The sequence below is a fragment of the Amblyomma americanum genome, chromosome 4 (assembly GCF_052857255.1).
Source record: "Amblyomma americanum isolate KBUSLIRL-KWMA chromosome 4, ASM5285725v1, whole genome shotgun sequence".
NCBI lineage: Eukaryota > Metazoa > Arthropoda > Arachnida > Ixodida > Ixodidae > Amblyomma > Amblyomma americanum.
Window position 1 is genome coordinate 182,789,836 of NC_135500.1, and position 14,246 is coordinate 182,804,081.

At 50.0% G+C, this 14,246-nt stretch overlaps 1 protein-coding gene across 11 annotated transcripts in view; it reads right to left on the bottom strand.

Moving 5' to 3' along the window:
• Nucleotides 1-14,246, bottom strand: part of Ten-m (teneurin transmembrane protein Ten-m) — a 318,976-nt gene that overhangs the window by 6,287 nt on the left and 298,443 nt on the right. For all 11 annotated transcript variants that reach the window (XM_077662564.1, XM_077662565.1, XM_077662563.1 and 8 more), the window contains exons 15-25: nucleotides 13,605-13,812; nucleotides 12,120-12,239; nucleotides 11,415-11,691; nucleotides 8,747-9,014; nucleotides 8,262-8,402; nucleotides 7,919-8,168; nucleotides 7,554-7,789; nucleotides 7,298-7,455; nucleotides 6,010-7,051; nucleotides 2,677-2,942; nucleotides 1,164-1,472 (exon numbers count right to left, since the gene is read on the bottom strand). In XM_077662564.1, the coding sequence (XP_077518690.1) occupies nucleotides 1,164-1,472; nucleotides 2,677-2,942; nucleotides 6,010-7,051; nucleotides 7,298-7,455; nucleotides 7,554-7,789; nucleotides 7,919-8,168; nucleotides 8,262-8,402; nucleotides 8,747-9,014; nucleotides 11,415-11,691; nucleotides 12,120-12,239; nucleotides 13,605-13,812 (3,275 nt within the window). The remainder of the gene's footprint in view (nucleotides 1-1,163; nucleotides 1,473-2,676; nucleotides 2,943-6,009; nucleotides 7,052-7,297; nucleotides 7,456-7,553; nucleotides 7,790-7,918; nucleotides 8,169-8,261; nucleotides 8,403-8,746; nucleotides 9,015-11,414; nucleotides 11,692-12,119; nucleotides 12,240-13,604; nucleotides 13,813-14,246) is intronic.

The following is a 14,246-nucleotide window of genomic DNA, read 5'->3' on the forward strand; positions in this document are numbered from 1 at the left end:
CAACCACGTTAGAATTTAGATTTGCTTTTTTTAGACAGAGGTTGTAGTGTATATTTCCACACTGAGCATTTGTAAAGCTTATACAGCATAAGGGGTTCTATTCAAAGTCATGAGGTGCAACACTCTCTCGCACCCAAGGAGGCGAAATCTCGGAAGGATGAGCATGGGAGTTCCCCTCGCCTTCTAGACAACTCTACTTTTAGACATATGGAACGCTAATAGTCCAAAACGGGTCGCACTGTTAGGCCTAGAAGCGAATCTAGTCGGCTGCATGATTTCTACAAAGGCTGCAACTAGGTGTATCACTAGACCAACTTCACTGAGGTTCTACTGTTACCCAACGATCAGTTTGATGTTGAACAAAACTTAGCGGCATCTACGGCGCGCCTGTGCCTATAGGAACGGAGAGGGCGGCAAAATATTCTCCAAAGAGACTGCTTGATTCTTTGCTGCTTACGGCTACTTTATCGAAAGCAACTTTAAGCGATTTTGCACCTGTAGTGTGTGGGGACTCTGCCCCACGGCTTTCCCTTTTGGTTTGCTTTCCCACGATGCACCCTCCCACGGCATCGCCTCGAGGAGGGTCGTGCCGCGTGACTGGCCCTGGTTAGTTTCCTTGACTAACAATTAACTGCTCGGTAGCGTACGTGGTCACGGGGTGGGATCTGGCGGTATTGAACTGTGTCAGCCGCAATTAAATGGGGGAAAACGTATTTATCTCCCCAATCAAAACCCCACGAGTGAAGGAGCAAAAAGTAGCACTTTACTGGCGGTTTCCATGCCAGCAGACCTGAGGCCATTTCTGCGGCGTGATGTTCCAGTGGGCCCCGCCGCGGTGGCTCAGTGGTTAGGGCGCTCGACTACTGATCCGGATTTCCCGGGTTCGAACCCGACCGCGGCGGCTGCGTTTTTATGGAGGAAAAACGCTAAGGCGCCCGTGTGCTGTGCGATGTCAGTGCACGTTAAAGATCCCCAGGTGGTCGAAATTATGCCGCAGCCCTCCACTACGGCACCTATTCTACCTTTCTTCTTTCACTCCCTCCGTATCCCTTCCCTTACGGCGCGATTCAGGTGTCCAAAGATATATGAGACAGATACTGCGCCATTTCCTTTCCCCAAAAAACCAATTATTATTATTATTATGTTCCAGTGGGCACACTCACCACGCTGATGGGTCCGTCGTCGTACTTGTACATGATGCCGCTTCCGTCCGCGTACCGCACATCGGCCAGGCGACCGCGAATGTCGAACGAGTACTTCTCGCTCAGCTGTCCGCGCTCCCAGCGGACGAGGCGGCCGAACCGGTCGTACTCGAGGGTGACGGACGTCACGTTCTGCGTGGGCTGCCAGCTGAGCGGGTGGCCCAGGGGGTCGTAGCGAACCGTGAGAAGCGCCAGCTGGTTCCGGTCGTACAGCGTCTCGCTGTACTGCTGCCGGTCGAACTCGATCGCCAGAAGGTTGTCGCCGTTCACCTGCATGCGCAAAACACAGTATAGATGTGTCTCGCCATGCTGGACTCTCGATCACCAGCAGCGGGAAGTAAAATACACACGACGGTTACCACTACGCAACGCGAGATTCAGTGACACCTGGTGGCGAATCTAGTATTGTTTATTCTTTATTATTTGTCTTATTTTCTGGCGGAGTGCACGTGACGTCACTATGCTGTCACTGGTGTCAGCCCTGTGCTAGGTTCACTGAACGTTGCGCATTGCCACGGCGCGTTGTGGCGACGTCAAGTATATGGCGTCACTTCCTGCCGACCAGTCAGCGTGGTGCGGTGCTACACACCATTAACAGCTCTCGCTGTACAAGATCTGGCATGCTCATGAATCATTAGTAGGCTTAGTTCGCGCCTTTGTTGCAGGTAGTGGATATGGTTAATCCGCAGCGCAAAAAAAAAAAAACTTTGCGGGCAACGCTTCCAGAATGACATGCGATAGACTTGCCTTGGCGTTGTCAAAGAGTCAATTTCGTAAACCTATCGATAAGCAGCGGCAGTCAATAGGTTTACTGGCAAGCTTTAGATCTTAATCCATGCGAAGTGCCCGTTGAGCTGGATGAAAGTGCCGCGTCGACTGCTGAGCGAAATGCATAGCTTTACGATAATGCAGAGAAGTTGAGCTACTCAGTCCTTCCGTGATATGCGGAGCGACGCAATTTCAGTCCGTACGTCTTCCCATGGTTGCATGGATGCAGGATTTGTATGCCACGGCTATCAAAATCATAAGCAAACGAATATAGCCAAGCACAAAGTACTTTTTTGCACTTGTCCAGTGTTGCTTCCTTCCCCACCGGTTTTGTTCCCGCAGACATCCCAGACGCACCTGAAGATTTCAAGCCTGTCGAGCTTAACTAAATCAATTAGGACGGCATTCCATGTGTATGGAAAATTTTAAAACACAACTTCTGGTTAGCTGCAAATAATAGATTGGTGCGAATTAGACCCGTTCTCCTGGAGTATTTCAGAACATGTGTGCTGCACAATTCAGAGCTGTTGTCTTGGCCAGACATTACGAAAATCCTTGCTCGTCGGCCCGGCTATTTCCGCACGACGGACGGTGGCAAAACAGTTTTAGATGTGGTTTTAGATGTGGTTTTAGATCAAATACTCGAGCAAAATTCGCGGGACAATACACGATTCAACAGCTTATAGGGAGGGTCCAGAGTGCGAACCTTGAGCTTGCGGCCGACTTGCATGATCTGCTTCTGGCGCAGTTTGCCCTCGCGGCGTAGGTAGTAGCGCCACTCGAACCGCTGGTTGACGTCGTCGCTGAGGCTGATGCGAAGCTTAGCCGGCACCGGGAACGTCTCTCCCAGCACGGGGCTCAGGTCGGTGATGACGGGGTTGGCGACGGTCTCGATGTCCCTCGAGCTCGCGTCCTCCGATAGCAGGAGAATGGTGCCGTCAGAAGTTTGAGTGATTCGTTCTTCTGACAGGCCTGGAACAAACGAACACATTGTCACGAGGCAATCAGATGGGAGATATTCATGTCGCTTAGCTGGGCTCGATCGCAGCCTTTCTTGTCGCCACAGGCGCCCTTAAAGGGGCCATGACATGGTCGTTCTTCATATTGCACTTTTCTGCTTCAGTAACTAATGCAAGAGCTTATGATTCAATTTCCGAAATTTGGCTGCCCTGGACGCGCTGTATTTTCCAAAAAAATACGATCGAAATTGAGACCGGGAGGCTCCTCCCGCCGGCAGCGACCGCCATATTGAAAGCTCTCGTGACGTCACTAGCACAACCACGGAGCAACGTCGTCTGCTCTCGTTGCTGCAATATGCGCAGCGAGGTCTCATTCTCCCCTATACTTTCGCTGGCGATCGAAGTAGCAGTCGTCCCCCATATATGAATGGCTGGTACCGCAAAAGCGATAATAGCAGTAACGCAGTTTTTCTTCGGTATAGGTGGGGTCCGGTCACACTACAGGCCGATGCGACGGCGATCGACGGCCGGTGGGCTGATTGGTACGCAAATGCCGTCGCTGACGCACTGGAATGTCACGCTAGACCGACGACGACGCAAGCACGATCAACGACCGCGTATCGTACTAATTTTAAGAGTCAGCTTGGTGGCAACCAGAAGAGTGTGGTAGGGGACTAGTTGGTATGACATGCTATAAACTTAAGAATTTTAGAACTTATTGGACCTCATGCTAGCCACGGCGACATACGCCATTTGCATGCACCACCGGAGATGTGCTTTCTTTCGGTGCCTGCGCATAGAACCGATCGGCGAGGCAAGCGACACGGGCAGAAAACGCCGCACGACGGTGCCGCTCGCCGCCGTCGCCTGGGCTTGTGCGGGCGAGCGAAAGCTTCACGCCCGGTGAGGCGACGGCCGGAAAAACTGCGCTTGTGTACCTTATCCGTATCGAAAAAAGCGAAACAAGCGGCTACATATCATATCTTCACACTTTGTTACTAATCAGTGAGGAACTTTTGCCATGTTGTTGAATTTTGGTTGACGGTGGACCGCCAGCCCCTTTCGTGACGAGGCCTAGCGAGTAGGCAGGATTCGTGTGTGCGATTTCGACGATTGCGGAGAGCGAATTCGCAACTTTTAGCGCCTGCAACTACCTGTCGAGCGTAGTTTTGACTACAGTGCCCTCAAAGCGACCACTGCCTACACCGCAGGACGCGAGTACAATAAGGGTTCCCGGAAGTGCCGATATATATGTCACCTGGTCTGCATAGCATGTGCAGAAGGCAGCCGGCAGCAGCCGTTGGCGTCGACTGTGGACAACAAATAGGGTTGTTTTCATTCATTCAAGTAATTTCCGAACGTATTTTTAGCTAAACCGATCTAAAATTAAATTTTGGTGACATAAGAGAAAGCAGGTACAATTAGCGGAAAGCGCCGGTATCCTACGCGAAGCGTTTCCCAAGCAGGCGATATAGCATCATTGGCGCTTATTGCAGTGTTGTCATAGTGTGTAAATGAGTAAAAGTGCAATTTGTGAGCAAGCTTACGTAATATTTAAGATAAGGATAACCCACCTGGCATTTCATGCCACGCAAACGAGCAGTACTGTTTGCGCACAGCTATGTAAACAACCTAAGCGCGGGGCTGCAGTTGTCGTAATCGTCGCACTCCTGGGGCACAATGCTCACGCACAGCAAAATGCTGTACTATTATTTCGAAGCACTCATTTAGACGGCGGCGACTATTCATCGATGTGGACAGTGAAAGCATTCGAGTCACGTAGGGTTTTGCAAGCGGCTTGGTTCCTGCAAAAAGGTTCTATGAGTCGAAGGAAATGTATGTTAGACTTACAAACGCGTACATGTAGCGCGGAAGTCGTCGCACTCGGCACTTTTCTGTGCTCCTTTCGTGCCTCAAGGTTACTGTAGTGCACCTTTAGATAATTTGAGTTTAATTATCTAGCAATGAAAAGGGGACAAGAACTTGGTAGCTAGCTACAAAACGCCGCGGCTTTCACGGCGCACATCGGCGAAGGCATGCACGGCACGTACCGCTGTTGACATACGGGAGCACTTGACTGCTCAAAAGATACCACGCCCATAACATACGAACAGCATGCTTCTAAGCGTAAATAATAAAACAGGGGTCCATCGATTTCTGTTCCTCAACAATCGGAAAGTGGGCGCCACGAGCAAGTCCGCTTTCCCAAGGATCACTCAGCTCGCGTACTAAGTTCAAGGCTTCCCAAAAGGGAACACGGAAAATGCATTTTATTTCGCTAGGTTAAAAGAAAAAAACTTTTCGAGCTACCGCTGTCTACGGTGTGCATGCAGGCACCTCAACAGCTCGCAGCAGACGACGCGTGCAGTGTATGCGCTTGTGACGTCAGCGATCAGAGGTTGCCAGACCAGCAAGCAGTTCGCAAAAGAAACGAAAAAAATACGTTTTAAGAATATTTACCGCACAAAATCAACTGAAAATTGGGGAGATTGTAATTTAACCTGTTGGGAATTAAAGGCGATAAGCAGGGTATGCGTAAAAATAGGCTGTCATGGCCCCTTTAATTTGCAGGAAAAACATCAGTACATTTTGGTTTGCGTAAATTTTGCGGGCCACTTTCATTAGAATAAGGTGGCTAGTTAGACTGTATTCTTGAAAAATATATGCACGAAAATTCGCTAAAATATCATAAAATGCGCAGCTATGAGTGGACGCTAATGAGTAGTTGCTGTTCAATTGAAATTTACTCCACATTGAGGGTTTTCCTTAAATATATTGGAGATAAATTCATATTGCAAAATGACCTCTGGGCTAATCGGCTGAAATATAATGTTGGTGCCATTGGTGCCTTATTTCATAATCAGCGTGTTCTCTAGCGGCTCTAGATGTGCTGAAAATGATTTAGTGGTGACACAGGCAAACCTTTCGTTTGTCGTTTTGTTTGGGAGGGGCTCGAAGACGAGGAAAGCCAAATATGGAGGCTATGTGAATTCGATGTAGAGACCCACGGCTGTGCAGCGCGAAGCCGAACTTAGTGATAAGCCTAACAATAGAAGAGAGGAGAAAAAAGCATCCCTTACCGACGCGCGTGGTGACGTCGGAGCCCTTGATGAGCAGCGACACCGGGTCCTTGCTGTCGCGCGTGACAGTGACCGAGGCGCCCTTGGTGGCCAGGTTGTACGACAGCCGGATGGTTTGGCCGCTGGGCGTGATGGCCTCCGTGAGGCGGCCGTACTCGTCGTAGCCGTAGACCACGGAGCGGCCGGAGCTGTCGATCTTGCTGCGCACCAGCCCCGTGCTGCCGTGGTAGTCGAACACCGTCTTGAAGTTGTCCGGCGTCACGAAGCTCTGGAGTAGCTTCATGCGCGACATCTCCAGCTGGCACTTGGCCCCCTGCGTGTTCTCTATGGTCTTCACGTGGTTGCTGTGGTCGCGCAGGATGTAGATCTTGTTGCCCTCGGCGTCGGTCACCGTGTTGAGCTTGCCGAAGGAGGTGTTGACGTTGTAGGTGAATATGTAGATCACTTTTCCCGTAAGGATGTGGCGCGTCGAGGTGTGCTGACCATGCCGGTTGAACGTGTGCACCTGCTGGGTCTCCGGCGAGTAGATCTCGTAGAGGTGCTCGTCGTTGGGCTTGGGCAGCGACGCCGTCACGGAGCGCACGCGAAGGTTGCCTTGGTCGCAGATGTGAAGGACGCCGTCCGGAGTGACGGTTATGGACGAAATAGTGCTCAACTTGGACGTGGTCGCCAGAAAGTGGTCTTCGTCGAAGCACTTGCAGTTGAGCTCGAGGCAGGAGCACTTGAGCTCGGCGCCGGCGAAGCGGCTGATGCGGCCGTCGCTTCCGAGCACGCGCACGCGGTTGACAAGCTGGGAGTCGGACTCGGCGATGTACAGGTCTCCGTTGGGCCCGAAAGCGAGGCTCTGGGGCGCCTCCAGGAACACGTCCGTGGCGAAGTCGCTCCTTTCTCGGCCCGCCGCCGACGGGCAGTGCAAGGGCCGGCCGGCGACGATCTTGATCCGCTTGTCCGGAGTGAGTCGCAGGACCATGTGGTCATCGAGGATGTGCAGGGAGTTGTCGAGCGGGTTAATGCTCAGCTCGGTAGGCCAGCGGAGGTTAACCTACGAGGAATACAAATCCGTCATCGCGCCGTGCACTAAAAAGCAAACGCTAAAAGTGACAGCAAGAGGAAAAAGTCGGCAAAGTGCCGGCAGAGAAACGAAGCTGGTGCTTAAGAAGGAGTCGCTACAGAGCATAATGTATTTTTTTTTTCAGCGTTAGTGTGCTTCGGCTGTATGCTTTCATCGTTTTTGTACAGAAACAAGCGAAAACGAAAGAATAACGCAGAATACGTGCCGATGACTCACCTGAGTGAGGGAAAACGTTCCTGTGCAAGGAATAGGTTTCCAGTGGTTTTTGTGGTAGTGATCTCCAACAAGGGTATGAATGATTCCATTCTTATCCACCATACGGATGTTCGTACCATCAGCAATGAAAATCTCGTTATGCATCGAAATGGCAATTCCTGCATAAAGAGAGAGAATAATTGCAACGTTGAGCGACGTAACGGCAAAACAGAAATGGCACTGGCGTGGACAAAAAGGCCGCGGTACGGTTTCTAACCTTTCGGGTAAGCAAGCTTTGCGTCTCTCGCAGGTCTCCCATCGCCGCACAGCATTTTGTCGCCGGGTAAACACTTTGCACCGTTGCCGACAACGACCATCACATTGTTTTTCACGTCCGGAACGTCCTTGTAGTTAACGACCTGAAGGATCTGGTAGCGCTCCGGGTCCGAAAGGTACAGCCTGCCATCAGCGGGGCCGATGGCCAGGTGATACCGGTATGCCACTTGCGCGGCGCTGAAAATAAACGAGAAAGAAGCATTACTGAGCGCCAGTACTAAGAAAAATACAACGAACTTGCGGACGCGCTGCTTTTACGCCGAAAGCAGAGCAATAACACTCTGTACAGTCGCGACCAGTTTTTACCTGAGCTCCACTATGGTGCGAATTTTGCCATCTGTCGTGATCTGTCGAATCAAGTTGAAGTCGCCGACGTAAATTGATCCGTCTGGTGAAGAAGCCAGAGCCACGGGTGCCAGCAACCGCTGCTCCTTGGCGACTCCATTGCACTGCTGGCAGTGGAGCGGCCTCTGCTGGCCATCGCCCACAGCTGTGAGCAACACTTTAGGCTTATTCTTCAAGTAGATGTTCGTTCCATCTCCTTTCTGCAGGATGCCTGAAAAGGGGAAAGAAAGAAAGAGAAAAAAGGTTTATAAGGACATGAAAGGCGGGAAATCGACAGGAAGAGTTGCATGCGCGAACGGCTTACCTTCGTGGAAATTGTATCTGTGGTGTATGTCAAGATTCCAGCCACCGATCTCCGATATGCTCATGTCATGCCCGCTCACCTGCGTCGCTTGCACTTCCCATATAATCGATGGACAGTTTATATACTCGTAACCAACGTAAACTGAAAGAGAGAGGGGCAAGCAAGAAATTAGTCGTGGTTCGAAAAAGCAACCTACCACAACCGTATGAGAAGGAACACCTCAGGTACCAAGAGTGACTCCTTTACATTACTGTAACCACACATTTACTTCACAACTGCAATGCAAAAGAAGCATTTACAAGTTACTGAGAAAATGGCAGAAAAGCGCACTATGTAGTTGCAGAAAGCTGCAGATGAAAGATAGCACTTTTCTGTGATCTGGAACTCGTTCTCAGAACACAACACAAAACAAAGGAAGAAATGGAAAAGCATCCACAGTTCAGCAAACCAGACATTGCTGATCATTGCAAATATGGCGCACTTGCCTGTTGCAACCGCCACTCCGTACACTTTCTGCCTGTAGACGTTCCTGCGGTTCCAGGCGTACGTGAACTTGATTCCTGGGTCAGCTTCAAACTTCTTCTCAAAAAGGATGCCCTCTATCGATATCTTGAGGTGGATCAGCCTCAAAGTAAATGGAATGGTTTCGGGGGTCAACTGGAGTTGAATGGTGGACAGGTAGCCTCCTGCTCTGCTGCTGTGGTACACTAGGTGTAGGGCAGTCCCGGGTATGGCGATGCTCTCCTGCACCACCTGGGGGCAGAAAAATGCACGACAGCAAGACGACATGACAGTGTCTTGACAGACCAGGTTGTCTCGAACTACGGACATGAATTTGAAAGCTTCCCTTAGAACGAACTCGATCACGTAAATTTCAGTTGCACAGGAACCGCCGCCGTGGGGGCTCCGTGGCTACAACGTTTGGGTGCGGAGCACATGTCTGCGGGTCCGCGGCCGACTGTCGCGGCCGCGTTTCCATTAAGGCTGAATGAAAAGGTGCCCACATACTGAGCTACCAGCGCATGTGAACATTCATAGTGAAACAAGCACACGAGAATAAAACAGTGCACGAGCGCTTTTTTGTCTGTACCGCTATTAATGTTCACACAATTACCCACTACCTCGAACCTTCACACTGTTATCAGTGCACGCGAAAAAGCTCCAGGGTCTAAATAAATTCGTTGCCCTTAAAGAGACTATGCAATGAAATAAAAGTCGCTTGTAAATGTTTTCAATGCTTAGAAATGATGCTAAGAAGCATTCACACTAAGTATGAGTCTTCGGAACTGAGCGGGCAATTTATTATGAATTTTTAAAAACAGTGTTTTTCAATATTCGCGCGCCGATTGGAGTTCTCGTAGTGACAGATTTTGCAACTAAAATCGTGCAAATAGACGTCACTAGTTCCGTGACGTCGGCAGGCCCCCACATGCTGTCATTCGCTGGAGCCACGGCAGCCACGACGTCACGGGCACACTTCCGGTAGCCGTGAAAGTCGTCTGCTCGTGCCGCCGCGCGAGACCCTCGAGCAAGTGCGAGCCAGGTCACCACTGCCTTCGCGCATATGGCTTTAATTTACCTCTGCCGCCCCTCTCTGTCGGGTGTTCCGGAGCCACCCACAGTGTCTTTTTCGTCCACAACAACAGACGACAAGCAAAAGAATCCGACGCGTGCCGCAGTCCAGAAAGGCGAAGAGAGACAATAGAGAAACGTACCTACGTAAGTATGTTTCTCTATGGAGAGAACGCGGAGACGCTGCCCACGCTGCTGCTGGGGCGCTGGGTGCGACAACCGGAAGTTGCAAACCGAACGTCAGCGGATGACGTGTTCATGGGCGGGGCCCAGTACCAGACCTGTTTTCTTTATTTTTTTTTTCTGGTGCCCCGCGTGTACGAGTTGAGGGGGGAGAGGAGGAGCGTAGTTTTTAATCGTCTATATCTTGGTTGTTATTGATGCTAGCTCAAAAATTCTTGCCCTGGGGTGACGAGTGATCGCATGCCAATCACTCGTCTGCTTTATGTAACCTCAATTAATTTATTACATAGTCCCTTTAACTACCACCAGCCTTCGAGCCCATAGTGTAATTATGGCCCATAACAAGTCCATTACTTAATTAATTGATCAACACCAGATATTTGTTTCGCGGTTTGAGCTGATCTGTCACTGTTTAAGCCTTCACTTTTTACACAATACATAAATGAGGAACCAAAATTCCCAGCCTTTTCGCCCGCCTAGAGCACAGAAAAGTGAGAGGCAAAGCTGCACTGGAGCGTCGAGCTTCTTTCCCGATCATTTCAAACTGCACAGTAAGAACACAATACGCGGGGCCACTTAACCACATCTATTGAATGAATCGTGCTGATAGGCGTCGCACCACACACCCCGAAGCGCGCGAGCACGGCAAGCCAAACAGGCGACTGCTGCCCTTTGACGCCGTACCTCGCAACCTTGGAAGTTGGTAACAGTTTGGTTTATGCGGGTTTAACGTCCCAAAACAACTCGGGCTATGAAGGGCGCCGTAGTGGAAGGCTCCGGAAATTTCGACCACCTGGGGTTCTTTAACGTGCACTGACATCGCACAGTGCACGGGCCTCTAGAAATTCGCCTCCAACGAAATGCGACCGCCACAGCCGGGATCGAACCCACGTATTTCGGGACACCAGCCGAGCGCCATAACCACTGAGCCGCCGCAGTTGCGGAAAAACAGCATGTTGCCCGGATTGTTATCTGTTTCATCGGAAAGTTTCGTTTTGATGTTAACCGCCTGATTAATATACATTGTGGTGGACCTTTCACAGGGAAAGGTTAAGTCTCTTTTGTTGCTCCCTATAGGTGAACTCAAAGAGGGCGAAAGACTGCTTAAATTAACAGCGGCTGTCTGCGTTTGATTCCCACCTGAGCACGTGTATCTGACACCAACTCACAACTGTATGCAACTCCAAACTGCTTACCAATCTTCTACCAAATCTTCTACCAAAAACGAAACAATTTCGATCTTTGAACAAAGCCATGATATCAAGTCTAGGAAATGCGACGCAAGGAGGGATTTGAGAAAAAGGAAGCAGTGACAGAAAACTAATAAGCGAGATAGACGGAGGCTCACTGGTGGGCGCTATCGCATTTGGCAGTGCCACAGTGTCACAAAAGCCGCACCTGGGATTCAGCCAGGACTGCACTCCTTTCGGGGCACCCGCCCTGGAATCCGTGCTTCCAGGTGGCCAGCACGACAGGCCTCATGGTGTCGTAGTCATGGTCGGTGCAGGCCAGTCCTCGGTTTTCCAGCGCCTTGTTTTGGCTGAGGCTCATGATCACCTGGTCCATGACGACGATTTCATTCCAAGGCACCATCACTGTCCGCTCGTGAAGGTCGAATGGATCTCGTCGAAATTGCAGCGTCACTGCTCCACCACCATTGACCATCAAATCGAACCTGATGTGGTCAAGAACGGGAGCGTCTAAGTAAACGCAAGAGGCCGAATGAAACAGGGTTTCGTAACTTTATGAAGCGGTCGCTAATGGGACGTGCAAGCATGTGTCCTAATTGAATCACTAGGGCTGTCCCTCTGGGGATTACTGAAGCAAAGCCTCGACTCTCAGTGGCACCAAAAGCTTGAATACTTTGGAAATTGCCCGTCACAACTAGCTTTTATGAGCTGATGGAGGTTCATTCAAAGGTTTTATACACAAATTGTTCGGCGCTGAAGATTACCTTCAAGTGTGTAAGTTCATATGTCTTTTCCTCGACATTTACAGGGTACAGTATCATTGCATATTTGCTCCTTCCAGCTTTCAGCCTTCTGCTCGGGTAATAACTTCGCTCGCAAGAAAATGCTAATACGAAATGCTAATATTACGTACCATCCGGAGTCTCTTGTGACCGTGAAGCCGAATAAGCCATCTCCAGCAGTCCCAACTCTTATTCCTTTCAATGGACTTCCGGAAGAACTTACAACTTGACCTCTGACGACAGAGGCCCGGCTGTAAATAAAAATGCGACAAATTTAAACATGATTGTGCAGACAGAACCAAGCATTAAATAAGTTCCCAGTAGGTAACAAATACCAGTGAGCTCATAGTTTGGCACTATGACACGGAGCAACAACCAGACAAAACAGGCTGACTAGCCCACTACAAAGCATACTTGCAAGGTAGGTTTACGACAAAGCAGTAGACAACACGTGCAAACAAGGCATCGAAAGGAAAGTGTTCGTGCAAACTTAGGACGCAGTTCTTCCTTCGGAGCTTTTCGGAACACGATAACCACAAAAAAGCTCAATTTTCTCGCAGTCTAAGCGAGTTGCCAGGAATCGGGGTGCGTGCCCCGCCCATGCAAGTCCAGCCCGCGCAGTGCGCGTCTCCCTCCCAGGCCTCACGCATAATGCTTGCAGAAAATCCACCCCCCCCCCCTTTTTTTTTTCTGTGCTTTCCCTGTCCCGAAAACTTTTGCGAGCGTCTGTAAAGTAACAGCAAGTGCATTCGGAACGTCTGCACTATCGAGAGCAATAGTCACCGACGCAAGCGAGCGGCTACCATCAATTGAGAGTAGCGAGGACGCTGCTGCTTTCTTGCACGGTCGTGGAATACGTGAGCTCCGGCAGACGCCGCAGCTACTCGCCTCGACCGCAGCTCGCGCTTCCTGAAGGACTCGCTTGTGTCTGGCGCAGCGGACAGTTATACAAGCAGGTAAGAATATTTCGCATAAAAGCGGCACACACATACACACTGCCTCTCAAATTTGCACTAAAACTTATCGCAGTTCACAACAGTTAGTCTGGAAAGCGTATCTTGCATGCATAGAACGAGAGAGAAAGAGAGAGAGAGAGAGAGAGAGAGAGAGAGAGAGAGAGAGAGAGAGAGAGAGAGAGAGAGAGAGAGAGAGAGAGAGAGAGAGAGAGAGAGAGAGAGAGAGAGAGAGAGGGTCAAACACGAACCTACCTTGCATTGAAATGATTCCGTATCACACTGAAGCAGCAGGTAAAGAAACGAAGTCTTTGGTTATTGGATGCAGAGCAAGATAGAAGCATGCACGCTGGCACACAAGTTAGCGACAGAAAGCTGGCATTTCGCATGCACTGCACCTGTAAGTAAACGACACGGGGCTAAAGACACTGCACAGCACTCAAGCACAATCACACTGCACAGTTTAAAGCATTGGCGCACGATGCTACACAAAGCTAGAAGCAAGCTTAGAGTTAGATGTTTACTAATAGCTATAGCTAAAGCTGTTCCAGCATAGGAAGCATACCAGCTGCATAAACACGGACATGAATTTTGCTAGCGAAAGAGTAGCCACAGAAAAATAAAAAGGCTACGCCAAAAGAAGACTAAAGGTTTGACCAATACCTGTCATTGAAAGCATCCTTCTTGGCGTAACTCTGCACTGAGTCTTCTTCAATGAGGAACTGCATCCTTTGAAAGAAAGAAGCCGTCACCGCCGGCGGCTGTTTCCGCAGCAGGATATCCAGTGGGTCAGACGAGGAAAAACAGAGCGGATTCTTCACACAGGCCTTGTGTGAACAGCATTCGCTGTCAGCGCAATCAGTCAGGCCATCTGTGGACAAGGCACAAGGTAAAGCCTCGTAAGCGGGCTTGCGTTGATGTCCACACTATTTAAGCACGGTGAGTGCATTTTGGAACCTCGCTATAACTAAAATGAAGGGGCCCGGCGTATAGCCGTAGCTTGGTTATAGCCCGCGTTGACTGACCTTCCAAGCAGAATCGCCATTCCTTTGTTATAACCAGGTTCGTTATAACAAGGTTCGACTTAGATGCAAATCGTCCTCCAACAAATGCATCTCTGGAAGGAAATCGGTCTTCTAATATAAACAGGAAAAGTGCTAACATAAAGGCGGAAATCTCGCTCAGAAGTCGTCGCAGAGTAGTCTACCGTTATTTCTCGATAACACCTTACAAGGCACCAGTCATAAGTAGACATGGCGAGGTGAACCGTGCAAGGACAGGCCAATAGCCAATTTCTTCCTTTGT